This window comes from Eleginops maclovinus, chromosome 16 (genome assembly GCF_036324505.1).
Source record: "Eleginops maclovinus isolate JMC-PN-2008 ecotype Puerto Natales chromosome 16, JC_Emac_rtc_rv5, whole genome shotgun sequence".
NCBI lineage: Eukaryota > Metazoa > Chordata > Actinopteri > Perciformes > Eleginopidae > Eleginops > Eleginops maclovinus.
This window is the reverse complement of record NC_086364.1, coordinates 24088519-24105282: the sequence shown is the minus strand read 5'-3', so window position 1 is coordinate 24105282 and position 16764 is coordinate 24088519. Positions and strand designations below refer to the sequence as shown.

Genomic DNA, 16764 nt, shown 5'->3' with positions numbered 1-16764 from the left:
TTCGATATCCCGTTCAGAATCATATGTGATGTGTAGGGACTCCAGGTATCTTAGTAATACATCCTGAATCATTTCTTCATTTATATTGTTCATCCATAATCTGAACGCAACTATTGTGGTCAAATTAATGTAAAGGGGTGAAAATATATCCCCAAAGGGTAAACATTGAAATACAATCTGTGCATAAGCGTACACTTTAGTTTCCAATTACATCGTTATGTAAGACCTGAACAGCACTAACTTCAGCTAGAACTACATGCTGCCGAGTCCGTGCCACTCCGTCTCTCCACCAGATGTCCCTGTTGAAGCCATGCATCAAATCTGAAGGGGTTTCAGGAAGTAGCCTGAGCCCGACACAATGGTGGAGGGTATTATCACTCACCCTCCAGGGGTGGTTCTGGTTCTGGTGTTGAAAGCAGATACAGATGTAATGTACCACTGAAGTATTCTATTAGAGCTGGAGTGGTGTTTACACATTCAATCCTCAGAGGCATAGGCTAACCACAACTTCTTTATACTGGCCCTGTTAGCACGTCACCCCCACCCTCATCCCCTCAAAACTCACCTGAGCACCGTGGCATTTGACCCCTGACCCATCCCAGTCCCCCTGCTTCCACTCCTACTGTGTATGCATTTGACTTTTTGTTTGTTGCCTCGGGTCTCTTGAACGGTGCTATTTAAATTACATATTATTATTAGTTGTATAAAGCTTTGAACATTTCTCCACAATTTCTATCCACCTATGACTTTATATTTCTCACTTTTAGCGAACATGTTTCTATCCATTACTTTCAGCTGTTAGTTTCCATTCCGACCACTTATTCATTTCTACATTCGCCTCCTAGCCGTCATTTCAACAGTTAATCCATGCTCTGATCTCGCCTCACTTATAGCTTCCCATTTCTTATAGCGTTAGCATCTCAACCATTCGTCCCCACCCCTCGAGACCTGTTTTCTATCTGTTATCATGCACTCCTGCAAAAATGGTCATTTAAGTTTTCCTTATTCCAGATGAGACCCCGGGTCGTCTGCAGGAGTGTGCCTGCTCAGACATCCCATCATATGTCATGCATATCCCAGAGCAGCTCTCCTAAAACCACACAGCCTGCAGGTTTCATCTCCTTTATTATGAGCATTAGTCTTTCACTGTACGGTGAACCCTGGAGTCCTTGCAAAATCCCCTAAAATGTACATCTTGATTTATTTTCCTCTCCTCCGTCTCCTCTCCGGTCACACCTGGAGCATCAAAAGCACTTTGTGTGACGGGCCGAAGCGGGTCCTTGTCTCACTGGTTTTACAAAAAGGAAGGAATACATCAGGTGCTTGGACGTGGTATGTACAAACAGGAAGTGGGAGAGCAGGGTCAGGAGAACTCTTGCTAGAGATTCCCTCTATTGACCACAAATCCCAGAATGCATTGGTCAACGGTCAGAGTAAGGATATAAGGATGGCCATTTTAAAAACCACTCTCCAGGTGACCCCTTGTTTCCGATTGACCTCCATCTTTTTATATATTACATGTGTTTATAAGTTCATCTTAAAGGTTATTTTACAAGATTCCCTGCTGGCCGGCGCAGAGAGGAACCCCTCTATGGACTACAAATCCCAGAATGCATTGGCCAATGGTCACAGTAAGGATAAAAGGAGGGTGTTTTTCTGATGGCCATGTTTTTAAAACCACTCTTCAGGTTTCTTTGTATTTATATTAAATATCTTCTGTTATTTTACAAGTCCCTGATGGCCGGCGCAGAGAGAGAGAGAGAGAGAGAGAGAGAGAGAGACAGAGAGAGAGAGAGAGAGGGAGAGGATCGTCCAGTTGGTGTGTGTGGGGGGGGTGGGGGGGGGGGCACAGTGGCTGAATGAGTCCATAAAGAGGAGCACGATGAACCCCCCCGACTCTCCTGGTCCTCCTCCCGGGTTGAAGGGAGTAACAGCGGAGGTGAGATGCTCCGGATGCTTCACTCTCTGAGGGGGGAGACAGAAAGACTCAATCTGGAGCTGAATACTATATTGTTACATAAAATCAAAATCAGGCACTCATTTATCTTTCATTAAATAAAGAGGGAACATTTCTGTACAACAAGCTTGGACACTTTAATTTACAGCACTTCCTGTCCACATTACAAACAGAACTCAAGACGGGAACGAGTCAAATGGTTGGAATAAGCAGCGGAGGGGAGACAGGTGGTGCTGACCGCTTCGTGCCGTGAGCGCTATACCGTACGGTACGACTCTTTCCTGCACCACAGCACCGTTGAAAGAGGGGCGAAGGGTGCTCGAGCGGTGCTGCAATGCATGCTGGGAAACAGCGGCAAGCAGAGCAGCAGTAGCATAGCATGTGAGGCCGAATGTAGAGATGGACAGTGGACACAATCAGACCGGAGATATGAGACACGAGATGAACCGAGGAGCTGTGTCTGTCTCTGGATGAATCAAAAGTTTAGGGCAAACGTTGTCGAACTGAGCTTCCCCGAGGAGGGAACAGGTGCTTTACTCCACCACCTCACCTGTGTACAGGAGATGCAATGCACTCCTCCCTCACCTAACAGCCTGAGGTTTGAGGCTTTTATCTCAGGCAGGGCTGCAAACTCATCAGGTATGAGAAAGGATCCGGACAGTGACTACACACCAGGTTACTTAGCTGCTGAAGATAGACCGTCATCCCGGAGAGCGGACAGGACGATTCCGAGGGCACCTGCAGTCTAGTGTCAAACACCCAGAGCCTTGCACTGACCTTATGTGAGCTTCTTGGCCTTGTTGTAGAGCGAGTCCACCACTTTGCTCATGTTGCTGATCGTCTCCAGAGCAGCCGAGTACGTCTTATCCACCAGCGGCTCCTCGAACACGATCAGCACGCCCTCGCCTTGGTCCAGAATACCTGGCAGGTGGAGAGGGTGGGTGGGTGGGGAATGATTTTACTTTATATAACTTGTGTGTACCAAAAGTGGTTCAGGTTATTTATTAATGCAGATAAACAGACAGTAGATCCATCCCTCTGAAACAACACAGACAGATAAAGTAGATCCTGCTCCATCAGATATGAGTGAGAGAGTCTCTGGAGGCGTTTAGCAGTCTGTGGATTGAAACAGTCCCTGGTGGTTTTAGTCCTGCTGCTCTGCTCTTTAGAGGCAGGGTGCTGAACCACGGACAGAATGGACGCAATGAAAGCTGGATAACACATGAGTCAGTTTTCCTCAGAGCTCCAGATATTTGTATGGTTGCACAAACTCCACTCTCTGACTGGCGATGGATACGACTTAGTATGTGGGGGTGTCTCCTAAATGTCAAGTGATGTACAAATGAGGTTTAATCGAACGGTGAGTTGATTTATTGACGTGGTTTCGTTTGAATTTCAACGCCTATTCAAACAAACGTGTTAGAGAGTTGATATTTTCCAGGCATGGTACGCGACATGTTTAAATTAAGAGCTGCAAAACACACCGTGAAACTTCTCGTCCAGGATCATCTGAGACAGTTTCCTCTCCACGTCTCCCTGCAGAGAGCACAAACACACACACACACACACACACACACACACACACACACACACACACACACACTCATGAGATAACTCCTGTGGGATCACAGTGACATGAAGAGGAGGGAACTCTTACCTTGGACAGTTTGATGAGGGAGGAAATGTGTGCCATCTGTGAGAGAAGAGAAACACACGGGGACTGAGGACACCAGAGAAGACAACAGGTGTTGGTATTACTGAGCAGACTCGTTACCTGGACTCTGTAGAAGGGCTCGATGACTCGGATGAGGTTCTGCTCCAGCAGGTTGTCGTACAGTTTGCTCAGGTGGGTGCTGATGATGGGGTCGTCCCTCAGCTCCGCTTTGTACTCCGTTAGCGCCTTTGATCACAATTAGAGGACAGAAATGAAACATACAGGAAGGCCACAGAGTCAGGAGCAGTTTCCTTCAAAGTAAACATTTAACAGCATCAACGAACCTTCTCAAAGTCTGCCAGCGACCGGTTCTTGCTGGCTTGCGCGACACATTTCAGTGAGTCTGTCTGCAGGGAAACAACAGGAGCAGGTTAGCAGGACATGCTAACATTTGCAGCTCATTTTAGAGGAAAGATGATGCTGTGCTTTGAGGCTCCTCTGCATCTTCATCGTTATGTTTCTGCCAGTCTTCAGTGTGTGTCATGCTGCATTGTTTAACACACTGTTGGACCAGGTGTTCAGGGTTTAGCTGACGCTCAGGAGAGGTTCAATAGGAGATCAGATAGTGAGTACCTGTCTGCCAGCGTGCCGCAGCGCTAGCTTCCCACTGGTGAGGGACTGCACATCCTCCGGCCTGAAACAGAAAACATGATGACTCACAAACAGCAGGACAGATATCCCATTGGACCAGGGAGATGCTGCCTTCAGGGACCAACACAGGAAAACCACATCCCTGCAGCTCTGTATACTATACCACTCACAAGCGGAGCATGATCTTGCAGAGCAGCATGTATTTGAGCGCTGTGATGGCTCGGGGGCTGTCGATGGAGTCGTAGCCCTCGAAGGCCTCGTAGAAGTACGAGTACGCCGTCTTCCAGTCCTTCTCCTCCGCGGCGTGGATGATCCCTGAACACAGCAGACACATGTCAGGTTAACTCCACTTATTTATATATCATTCTTCTAGTGACTTGAGGAGTTAATGCTTTTGTTTTGAAGGCAGATTCAAGTGAAATGGTATTTCTTTGGTACAGGAGGTTGGGTTTTTTAACCAGGGAAAGAGAGGAGGGAGAAACCTCTGTTCTTTGTAAGAAAATAACCCATAAAAAGGAAATTCTTGCCTTTAAATCTCTCTTTAACATGATATAAAACTGAGAAAGTCTCCATATTTGAGAGGCTGAAACCAGCATTTTCTCACATAATCTGGACAGGGTTCATACCTGACTGCATGTCCAGCGCTGCCTGCAGTTTGGGGGGGCAGTAGATGCCGTTGGCAGTGGTCCGGGCGGAGGTGAGGGCGGCCCGGGCTTTGGGCAGGTTACTGAGGGCATGGTAGGTCTTGCTCTCCAGCAGCTGCACCTCCACCAGCAGCGCCTTGTCGTCCATCTTCTTCAGCTCCTGCAGCAGCTGGGAGCCTGAGGGGGGAGGGGGGTCATGGTTTCTGTACGTTTACTTAGTTTCTGGAACTAGAAGTCTGCCATTAGAAAATAATATGAATTCCACTGGAGTGAGGATGATATCTAAGGGAAGCTCAAAACAATGCTTTAAAGGAGCACACTTTTGCCACAAGGGATTACTAAAGCCCAGTTTGGGTTGGTGCTGCCGGGCTGTATGACTGCAGCGGGAAAACAGCAAGAAAACCACAACTAAAAGAATGGATTCCCCTTATGACAGAGACTGCCTCCTTTGAATATTTGATAGCTAAAATGAACAACGGTACAGGGAAATTGATTGCTATTTAAAAAGGTGTACAACATTAAGAGTGTGTCTTGCCTACGATTATGAAAGGTGAAGTCTTTGTCTTTGTTGTGTCTTTATTTGTATTTATAAAAATGGATTATTGGCGAAACTATTTCATTATGTATGACAAATCATTAATAAAAACGTACAGACACAAAAGAAAGGAGAATTTCTGCGATGAGTCCCTGGGATCGGGAGCTGGAAACTAGATCTCACGCCTACATATCAACCCATACTTAATTCATGTTTAATGCACAGGGTTGGTTTTGATCCCTAAGCATGTGTGATGGTGTTCTCTAACCGAGCAGCAGCGCCTCCTGGTAGCACCTCGTGTCGAAGTACAGTGAGATGAGACGAGCCTGAGGAGGGAGGAGAAACCACCTTTAGTTTAGGCGTCAAATGTGATGAAACTAGCCAGCAGGGGTGAGTGTCTTGAGACGTGGTCTACAGCATGCAGAGTACTAAGGAGTGTATCTGAATGGAGACACAGCTGAAGCCTGACCTCCAGCGCCTGGCGGAGGAAAGTCCTCTTCTCCGTCTTGGCCCACAGGATGCACTCCAGGCAGAGCTCCACCTCCTGCCCCGTGGCCGCCTCCATGTCCAGGAAGAGGTCCAGCAGCGAGCGCACCAGCCGGGCCGCCTTCGCCTTAGAGATGGACATGAGGAAAGGCCGGACATACTTCAGCAGACCCCCGAGCTCTGAGAGGAGGGTGGGAGGCGAGGACATAAGAGGAGGTCACAAGCATGTATGTATTGTACATATCTGTCCATGTAGGAGTTACAAATTGAGTGTTGTTTGTTCACCCAGTGAGGAATATAGTGTCACTTTGACCAGAAGATTGGATTTATACTCCAAATAAAGAAGATAGCAAAGTTTAGAAGGTAAGAAGGTAGAGGTAGAAGGAATAAATACAGGAATAAATAATAAATAATGAATAAATACAGGAATAAATAATGAATACAGGAATAAATAATAAATAATGAATAAATAATAAAATAATGAATACAGGAATAAATAATAAATAATGAATAAATAATAAAATAATGAATAAATACAGGAATAAATAATGAATAAATACAGGAATAAATAATAAATAATGAATAAATACAGGAATATATAAATACAATAATAAATAATAAAATATAAATAAATATAACAAAATAAAAGAATACAAAATATGGAAACAAATAAATAAAAAATTGAGAATAAGACAGAACATACATTATCATATATATGTCGAACTACAAGAGCTCCAACGCCAGAAATATGTGGTCTGGACTAAAAACAATAACACACTACAAAAGGACAACGAGTGGTGCTGAGGAAGTGTCTGCATCTCTCCCAGATGAACTGAACACATTTTATGCACGCTTTGAGAAGCCCCCGGCTGTGGAGGCACAAAAGGCCCAGGATCCCTGCTCACTGGTTTTAACCAGTGCAGATGTGTGTAGATCTCTGAAAAGGATCAACGCACACAGGGCTCCAGGACCTGATGGCATCCCTGGCCGTGCTCTCAAGGTGTGTGCAGTTCAGCTGGCAGATGTGTTCACAGACATTTTCAATAGGTCACTGCTCCAGTCTGTAGTCCCCACATGCTTTAAAGAGTCCATCATTGTCCCTGTCCCCAAAAAGACAAAACCCATCTGCCTCAATGACTACCGCCCAGTTGCACTCACCTCCATCATCATGAAGTGCTTTGAGCGGTTAGTCAAAACTTTTATCACCTCCTCCCTCCCTGACTCACTGGACCCCCTGCAGTTTGCCTACAGAGCAAACAGGTCCACGGATGATGCCATCTCCCTCACCCTCCACACTGCCCTCTCCCACCTGGACCAGAGGAACACTTCTGTGAGAATGCTGTTCATTGACTACAGTTCAGCATTCAACACCATTGTGCCCTCCAAGCTCATCATTAAGCTCAGGGACCTTGGGCTCAACAGCGCCCTCTGTGACTGGATCATGAGCTTCCTGACGGGCAGATCCCAGGCAGTGCGGATGGGGAACATCACATCCTCCACCTTGACCCTCAACACCGGAGCCCCTCAGGGTTGTGTGCTCAGCCCTCTCCTCTACTCCCTGTTCACGCACGACTGCGTGGCCACACACAGCTCCAACACCATCATCAAGTTTGCTGACGACACGACCGTCATCGGCCTGATCACAGACGGCGACGAGACGGCGTACAGAGAGGAGGTCAGAGCCCTGACATCTTGGTGCCAGGACAACAACCTCCATCTCAACGTCAGCAAAACAAAGGAGCTGATTGTGGACTACAGGAAGAGGCAGAGAGAGGCACACACACCCATCACCATCGACGGGAATCCTGTGGAGAGAGTCAGCAGCTTCAGGTTCCTCGGGGTTAACATCAGTGAGGACCTGACATGGACACATCACACCAGGGTCATATCCAAGACGGCTCGACAGCGGCTCTTCTTCCTCCGCAGGCTGCGGAAGTTCAACATGGACTCCAGGATACTCTGCAACTTCTACAGGTGCACCATCGAGAGTATCCTGACTGGCTGCATCACCGCCTGGTATGGCAGTTGCACCGCCCTCAACCGTAAGACTCTACAGAGGGTGGTGAAAACTGCTCAGCATATCACCAGGACGGAGCTGCCATCCATGGAGGACCTCTACACCCAGCGGTGTAGGAAGAAGGCCGGTAGGATATTAAAGGACCCCCATCACCCCAGCAACGATCTGTTCTGTCTGCTGCCGTCTGGCAGACGGTACCGCAGCATCCGGACCAAGACCACCAGACTCAGAGACAGTTTTATACCACAGGCTATAAGACTACTGAACTCCTGAGCTGTGTGAATGTCTACTCACATCTGTTTATAGTACACACATACATATATATATATATTATACACATCTGCCATACATATCTGTTTATAGTACACATATCTATATATTATACATATCTGCCATATACATCTGTTATACATAATATATGCATCTGTCCATACCTCCTCATTCAACAGAGTAAAGTATTTAAATACTTTCAATGTATTCCACATATGTATATATTTCACATCCTCAAATCTTTATTGTTGTTGTTGTAAATATTCTTCTCTCTTTTTGCACTATTTTATTTATCTTATTTGCACCATGTATGTTGAGTTGTTGGAGGAGCACGGGACATAAGATTTTCATTGCCAACATATACGCTGTATCTGCTGTGCATATGACAAATAAAACCTTGAAACCTTGAAACCTTGAAACCTAATTGATTTTTACATTTATGTTCGCTTACTCATTTATTCATGTGTCTGTACGCTAATGAACTAGGCAGTCCTAACCTCAGTTTGAAAGCCGACATTCATTCATTTATTCCTGTATATATCTATACTTGTGTCGTGTTTCATCCTCCATACTTTCCAGCCAGCAATGTGGATTACCAGTCAGGTTTTTTTTTACTGGGAACCGGAAAGTGTATGGGCAGAATATGATAAGAAATCATCATGTCACCTGCAGCCTGTCCCGTCTTGGCCAACAGACCCCCAAGCTCCAGGATGCTCTGCTCCTTCACCCGCACCGCCTCCTCATCACACTCCTGGATGTCCCGCTTCACTACAACACACACACACACACACACACACACACACACACACACACACACACACACACACACACACACACACACACACACACACACACACACACACACACACACACATAATTATTAGTTTTATCCCTCTGTGAACTCTTGACTGCTGTCTTCTCCTGTTTCCCTGTCATTGCTGTTGCATTTAATCCTGTTTATTATACAGTTTATCATATCTCACTTTATAACATGATGGGTTGAATTGGATGCCAAGTGGCTAGTTAAGTATTGTAGAAGCTGTCAAATTATACAAGAAAGTATTATGACAGCTACTAAAATACCCTTTAATATTCCAAATAAAGCTTAATATAGCTCAACGGGATAAATTAGAAGCTAAATTAGGAAGTGTGACAGCCTTTTTGGCACAATTATATACAGTATAATCCAACGCCATTATGTGTCTGTAATATATTTCTTTATATTTATGTAAGTAAGTGACACTGTTTATACTCCATGTATTCCATATTTTCCTTATATTGTGTATCGCGTAGAGACTCTAGCAGAATATGTGTATATTATATTGTGAATTTTGAACACTAATGTTAAAGTTCATTTCTATTATATTTGTACCTTTTCAATGTTTTTAACTTGTGTAATGCTTGACAACACTGCTGCTGGGAGAACATCATTTCCAATTTATATAAAAATAATTATGTATATAAATATAAAATAAACATCTATTTATCTATTTAACAATGTTTGGCTGCATGCTAACGCTAACTAGCCAGCTGTCAAATGAATGAGACGGGGGCGCTAACGTTAGCTTGTCTGGTAAGCTAGCCGGTATGATGCTAACCGGCTGCTGCTGACTCACTGTGCGATCAACGGGGAAACGAGCACCGTGCTAACTTAGCTTAGCTGCTTACTGAGCTTAGCTGCTAACCTAGCTGCTAACCTAGCTGCTATATGGCTAACTGTAGAGGATGGAGAGGTGTTTCTCCTCGGTGTCTGAGCCTGTGGTTGAATCCTCTTCAGCTCCGTGTTGTGCGGGTTATATTTACCTATAGAATGTAAGATATCGATGGAGGCCTCCCGGTCTGTTCCCAGGAGAGACTGAGCTCTCTGGAACTCAGACACTGCCAAGGCTGCCATCTTCCTCTTCCTCGTCCTCCTCTTGCGTTTCTAGAGGCGGTTTGCGTCCACAGTGTTGCATTACTGCCTCCCTTTGGATTGGACTGTTCCTACCTTAGTCTTTCTACCCATATAAATGGAATAAATTACAGTAATATTGTTACTTCAGTGCATTTAACAATGTAACCTTAGAAAAGAAGACACCGTGATATTTCATATACAACATGTAGTAACAGCAATAGTTTACAAATGCTGTTAAGATGCATTACATAAAAAGCAAAGTGTAATCACAAGCACACATCTTCTCACCCTTCCTTTCTAGTTTTATAAATTCATTAAGTTATAAAAGCGTTTACATAAAATAGGTAAACAAAGAAATTGCTTAATATTTTTAGGGTGGGATTTGAACCCACATTTCCACAACCGCACTGTATTGTTATTTTCAGTGTTTAAAAAAAGAGTTTCAATGAAAAATGTTTAAGGCATTATTTTACTCTCTTTATATTTTGCAGACTTAGAAACATTTTCATTTTTTAGCAATCTTTTTCTGGAATAATCTGATATTGCTAACATCATGTTTTGAGGATTTTTATTTTAGACATTTTAAAGAAACCTCTTCGGTGTTTGCCATCAAGTTCCAGCTGTTTCATTGTGTTCCGACTCCGGGCTCCAGAAGTTTCCATTACACCATGGTAACACTACAGCGTTATCCGAGTGAGTTTGAGTCATTCTTTGTAATTAATACTGTGATCTCCTGTTTTCTGGTTACAGATATTCTACGTTTATCACCTTCAATTGTGTTGTGATAAAAATCCCATGGCTTTGAACCAGGCTGCCTTCAAGGTCCAACTACAAAAATACCACATCCCTGCCCCCGTGTACATGTAGGAACTGTTCGTTAGTCAAAGGAGTAAGCTTATTAAAGACATGATCACATTTAATATATAACATAAATAGTCTTTATTACACAAAATATACAAAGAGTACAGAATAATCAAATTATTTCATCAGTGCCTGCGGTCACAGGACGATGGACAGGTAGTCACACACCTGGAGGAACAAAACGTCAATTAACTTGAGCTGGAACGTCAAAGATCAAAAGGAACATATACTTTATTTCAACAAGAAAACCTACAGGCACAGGTGGATTAAGTATTCAGAGGCTGTCCTCAGGTAAAAGTACCAAAAATACACTGTACAAATACTCCGTTACAAGCACACCCATCCCTTAATGTGCACAATGTATTAAAGTCTAAAATAAATGAAACACAAACAATTATTCAAATTCAATTAATCATTTAAATGTTTAAAGATGAAGAAGATCATTTTTTCTTAAACCCATAAAAAGCTGTTTCTTGTAACAAAACATCATTTAATTTAAATCCTTTAAAGCAAAAGTCTCAGATTATATATCTGATATGAGGGGAAATGAACTTAGTAACCCCACCGCTCTGCACACTGGCCTTACCTAAAGGAAATCCTGTGCACACAGAGCCGTGTATTTGAAGCTTCTAGCAGCAGATGGTTTTTTGTAGAAATGTCCCTGAACGCCTCTTCAGACAATGCTGTTTCTTACCTTGCAGCTGATCATCAGGCTGGGGGAGCCGTCTGTGGGGGGGGCGACAGAGAAGACAGGGTTGTGCAGACAGTCCTCCATGTGCTCCGACACCCGGGACTCCAGGAGACAGCGCAGGAGGTCCGGAGTGATGTTCTGATTCTGAAGACAGAACAGCAAAGTTCAAGCAGAGACATTCATTGATTCAATAATTTAAAAACTAACACTCTCTTATGAGTACTTCTACTCAAGTACAAGACCTGAGTACTTCTACTTCTACTCAAGTACAAGACCTGAGTACTTCTACTTTTACTCGGGTACACGATCTGAGTACTTCTACTTTTAGTCAAGTACAAGACCTGAGTACTTCTACTTTTAGTCAAGTACAAGACCTGAGTACTTCTACTTTACTCAAGAACAAGACCTGAGTACTTCTACTTTACTCAAGTACAAGATCTGAGTACTTCTACTTTACTCAAGTACAAGATCTGAGTACTTCTACTTTACTCAAGTACAAGACCTGAGTACTTCTACTTTACTCAAGTACAAGATCTGAGTACTTCTACTTTACTCAAGTACAAGATCTGAGTACTTCTACTTTACTCAAGTACAAGACCTGAGTACTTCTACTTTACTCAAGTACAAGACCTGAGTACTTCTACTTTACTCAAGTACAAGATCTGAGTACTTCTACTTTACTCAAGTACAAGACCTGAGTACTTCTACTTTACTCAAGTACAAGATCTGAGAACTTCTACTTTACTCAAGTACAAGATCTGAGAACTTCTACTTGGACTGCAGTATCAGGTCTGTGAGGGGTCTGGCTAACCTTAGTGTTGATGTAGAGTCCGCAGCAGCAGGAGACGAAGTGGCTGTTGATGGTCAAGTTGTTCCTGCGAGACAAAAGCAGCGTGCCGACGTTAACTCATCCAAATGTGTTTTATCAACCACCCTATCCCCCCACCAAACCCACCTCTTCAGACTGGCTCACCCCCACCCCCATGTCATAACTGGGCCTATCTGAATGACTGTTTGATAAGTGTGACTTGTGTGAAGCGTCTTGAAGGACGTGTGTTGTGGTCCCTGGACTCACATGTGACAAAGGGGGCAGATGATGTGGCGGTCCTGCTGCTCCTCCAGCCCCTCCACCACACAGTTGATGTACTGCTGCTCAAACTGCAGGTCTCTCTCCAGCTCTTCGATGATGGACAGCTCTGAAAGGAAAACCCCCTGCTTCAGTCCAGGATCACAACCGGCATGTTCAGACGTGCTGGTTTTACAGCACATCTGATGTGTCTCAACTTCCTTTACTTTTCCAGGCCAGGGTTCAGTGTTTTATACGTTAACTTAATTATTCTCAATTAATGCCACGCTTAATGCACCTGTTAATGCCACGCTTAATGCACCTGTTAATGCCACGCTTAATGCACCTGTTAATGCCACGCTTAATGCACCTGTTAATGCCACGCTTAATGCACCTGTTAATGCCACGCTTAATACCCCTGAAGAGGACTGAACTCGTCCTCCCCAGTGTGTAATAGCCCCCCCCCCACAATCACATTTCCTGCTGCACATGTTGTTTGTAGAGCATTTGCAGAACTAGCCTAAACACGATCGTCTATGTGGTCGTCTTGACGTGTGGCAGTGGAGAGTTTTCTACATGAAGTGATTTACCTTGGGACCGCAGCTCCTGCTGGATCTCCTCCAGCACGGCCAGCTCATCGTACTCCTTCATGAGCCCCAACATCTGCGTATGGAAAGGAAAGAGAATGTACTTATGTATATCAGACAGCCGTTTCCTCCTCTAGCTGGACATTTGGTCCGGTAACTTCCGGTAAACTCTTCACATGACTCCAGGTCTGAGGTCTACACACTGGATCCTCTCCGTCAGAGAACTACTGCTGGTTCATAAAGCACTGAATGGTTTGTTCTGATCTGCTGCTACATTATGATCCAGAACCCTCAGTCAGATTCAGAACTTAACCTGGATCAGCTACCATGCTCCAAATATCTGGAACAAACTCCTCCTCGTACCTCACACTGCTCTGTGTGTTTTATACGCGTGTTATTCTATATCAGCTCGTTGTATGTTTATGTAATTCTCTTTGCTTTTTAATGACTGATTTGAAATGTCATTTTCCTACTTGTAGAGCACTTTGGGTTGCCTTGTGTTGAAGGTTACTGTATAAATAACCTCGCCTCGTCTCAGCACTGGTTGCTCCAACGTCCAAACTAACCCTCTGGACTGACCTAGTATCACTGAAAGGCTTCCCAGCTATCTAGGGACTCCTCATGTATTCCACATACTGTATGTCACACACCAGCTTCCCCCACTGCCTGCCTCTTTCAGCACTTGATTGAAATTGTGTCTTACTATTTGATCAAAAGCTCGTATTAGTCACTGTTTTCCAGCAGCTAGTGGCACCTTTGACTCCAATCCAGACCAAGCTAGAGCTCTTGACTAGGACAACATGTGAGTGTAGAGGCTGAGACGGCAAGAAACTGACCTCGGCCCGGCCGTCAGGCCCCCACAGGGAGGGCAGCCTCCTGTCCTCCTCCTGTAGGAAGCTCCACTCCTCCTCCATCACCTCCTGTACGATGGTAGAGGCCCCCGAGGGCCCGCAGACCTCTGCACTCTGACGGTATCTCTCCAGGAGCCTCGAGCGGCTGTTCCTCAGCCGGTCCACACAGCGCTGTCCACAGAAACACAAGTCATCTCCAGATCAGCAACACCTTATCGGACCCTCCGAGGGAACACCAAAGAGGCCAAGCAGGGACAACAGCTAAGCAGTGACGAAGAGTGTGTGTGTGTGTGTGTGTGTGTGTGTGTGTGTGTGTGTGTGTGTGTTAAATACAGAGAGATCCAACTGCTGTTTCTAGCCATCCCAAAGAATAACAAATATATAAACACAATGTACATGTACACATTTTTACTGTAACAGAGTATTCCTACACTCTGGTACTTCTACTTTTACTCAAGTACAAGACCTGAGTACTTCTACTTTACTCAAGTACAAGATCTGAGTACTTCTACCACCTCAGGTAATGATAAAGGTCAGAAATATTTGGCTTTAGACACATGCTACATGCTAACTAGCTACCAGCAGCTAAGCTAGCGTGTTGCCCTCACCTTCCTGTACGTCTCCTTCCATGGTGGAGTTGTTCCTTTGTACAGCGAGCGGTGTCTGTGTAAGGCGTCCATCTGTGAAGCTGCTACCGGGTGATGAAAACGGCTTATATTCAAGCTGTTGCTCCCAACACAGAGGGTAAACAAACAAAAAAATACAGCTTTTAACACCGTGACCCGGAAGTGCACCGTCTCGCGCTGCATGCTGGGTTAAGTAGTTTCTTTTAAAGATGAGAAGGACCGCAGGGAAGTCGGTGTCTTAGCAGCTTCAGAATGAGACAGAAACACAGAGAGCACACATGGAATACAAACGGGCATAATAAGAAGTTAAAATAGAGAATAACAAAGGTATGAACATGTATTAACAGAAGGTAAAGAAAGAACAAAATGACATATGGTAAAGAAAAATGTATAAACATCCCATAATACAACACACAGACCCTTCAGAGGTACATGGGCTTTACCAGAGTAGTTTCAAATGCTCCGTTATACTGTTGCTCCACTACATTTATTTCACAGATACTTTGGGTTAGCAGACATTACCAGGGTGGTGAAAACTGCTCAGCACACCACCAGGACGGAGCTGCCATCCATGGAGGACCTCTACACTCAGCGGTGTAGGAAGAAGGCCGGTAGGATATTAAAGGACCCCCATCACCCCAGCAACAATCTGTTCTGTCTGCTGCCGTCTGGCAGACGGTACCGCAGCATCTGGACCAAGACCACCAGACTCAGAGACAGTTTTATACCACAGGCTGTAAGACTGCTGAACTCTGAGCTGTGTGAATGTCTACTCACATCTGTTTATAGTACACACACATACATATATATATATATATATATATATTATACACATCTGTTTAATATATGCATCTGTCCATACCTCCTCATTCAACAGAGTAAAGTGTTTAAATACTCTCAATGTATTCCACATATGTATATATTTCACATCCTCAAATCTTTATTGTTGTTATTGTAAATATTCTTCTCTCTTTTTGCACTATTTTATTTATCTTATTTGCACCATGTATGTGGAGTTGTTGGAGGAGCATGGGATATCAGATTTTCATTGCCAACATGTACGCTGTATCTGCTGTGCATATGACCAACAAAACCTTTGAACCTTTGATTAATAACAGGTTTTACAGAAAGCTCACAGAGTGTCTCGGCTTCAATCAAACTCAAATGAGACAAATATTCAATCAAAGCCATCATGCTTCATTTAAATAATAATGATGAGTCTAAGTATTTCAGAGCTTTATATCTGAGATGTTCATGAACGTCTCTGCTGGATCTCACGGTAACTCACCAATAGCTGTTGAGATGTCTGGTTCAGGACAGACGTTGGTACCAACCTGAGGAAGGTGCACATTTATTTTTAGAGCTGCAGTTATGAGTCAGGATCCGGACTGATTAAACTAAGTAAAAGTAGTGAATTCTACTTCAGTAAAAGCACAAAAGTAGGAGCATCAAAATATACTCAAAGAACCAAAAGTACTCCTTCTGCACGAGGACCGTTTCAGAATGATATAGAAGTCTGATCTGATCCATGTACTTCAAGTATCAACACTAATAAGGATGTCCTTTTCAAAGGAAGTAATAATCTTAACAAAGACCAACATGACATGAAGTCCGTGTCTCACACACTGGGTTTCAGCTTGGACCGGTTTGAACTGGTTAACAAGTTAAGTCTGCTTTCTTCCTCACTCGTACATCTGCCTGTAATAATTCACCTTCCTGACTCTGAAACCTTTTTCATATTGAGGTTTTTGATGCTCACAGACATCATGCACTGCTTCCTCAGAGCACACTGTGTAATACTGTCCAGCAGTGCAGAGGGGAAGCACGAGGAGACAGAGCCCTCTAGTGGTGAGTGTGAGGAACTCTTTAGAGCTACAGTCCTGTTCCTTTTTACAAACACTGGAGGAAGGTTTCAATCATTACCTGGAGGTTCCTACCACCCCATGCTCCAGTGGCCCATCTTTCCTCTCCATC

At 44.2% G+C, this 16764-nt stretch overlaps 2 protein-coding genes across 2 annotated transcripts; both read right to left on the bottom strand.

The window, feature by feature from the left end:
• Positions 1–1108: 1108 nt before the first annotated feature.
• On the bottom strand, positions 1109–10164 carry LOC134878065 (26S proteasome non-ATPase regulatory subunit 11A-like). The gene is made up of 13 exons (XM_063903848.1): positions 10018–10164; positions 8881–8982; positions 5911–6107; positions 5710–5767; positions 4889–5083; positions 4433–4577; positions 4245–4305; positions 3956–4018; positions 3732–3857; positions 3615–3650; positions 3442–3493; positions 2735–2878; positions 1109–1965 (listed from the first exon to the last, which is right to left on the bottom strand). The coding sequence occupies exons 1-12, from the start codon at positions 10106–10108 to the stop codon at positions 2736–2738; spliced, it is 1269 nt and encodes a 422-aa protein (XP_063759918.1). The 5' UTR covers positions 10109–10164; the 3' UTR covers positions 1109–1965; position 2735.
• Positions 10165–11023: 859 nt separating this feature from the next.
• On the bottom strand, positions 11024–14998 carry rpain (RPA interacting protein). The gene is made up of 7 exons (XM_063903281.1): positions 14773–14998; positions 14150–14335; positions 13317–13389; positions 12736–12856; positions 12472–12535; positions 11664–11804; positions 11024–11137 (listed from the first exon to the last, which is right to left on the bottom strand). The coding sequence occupies exons 1-7, from the start codon at positions 14971–14973 to the stop codon at positions 11108–11110; spliced, it is 816 nt and encodes a 271-aa protein (XP_063759351.1). The 5' UTR covers positions 14974–14998; the 3' UTR covers positions 11024–11107.
• Positions 14999–16764: the final 1766 nt, after the last annotated feature.

Bases quoted from the DNA above. Each gene is read 5' to 3' on its own strand.
- rpain (XM_063903281.1), bottom strand. From the start codon at position 14,973: ATGCAGCGCGAGACGGTGCACTTCCGGGTCACGGTGTTAAAAGCTGTA. The intron at 12,536-12,735 runs GTGAGTCCAGGG...TTTGTCTCGCAG, and splicing joins ATCTGCCCCCTTTGTCACAT to GAACAACTTGACCATCAACA. The intron at 11,138-11,663 runs GTAAGAAACAGC...TTGTTCCTCCAG, and splicing joins GCCTGATGATCAGCTGCAAG to GTGTGTGACTACCTGTCCAT.
- LOC134878065 (XM_063903848.1), bottom strand. From the start codon at position 10,108: ATGGCAGCCTTGGCAGTGTCTGAGTTCCAGAGAGCTCAGTCTCTCCTG. The intron at 4,306-4,432 runs GTGAGTGGTATA...TTTCTGTTTCAG, and splicing joins TGCAAGATCATGCTCCGCTT to GCCGGAGGATGTGCAGTCCC. The intron at 3,651-3,731 runs GTAACGAGTCTG...CTTCTCTCACAG, and splicing joins AGCCCTTCTACAGAGTCCAG to ATGGCACACATTTCCTCCCT.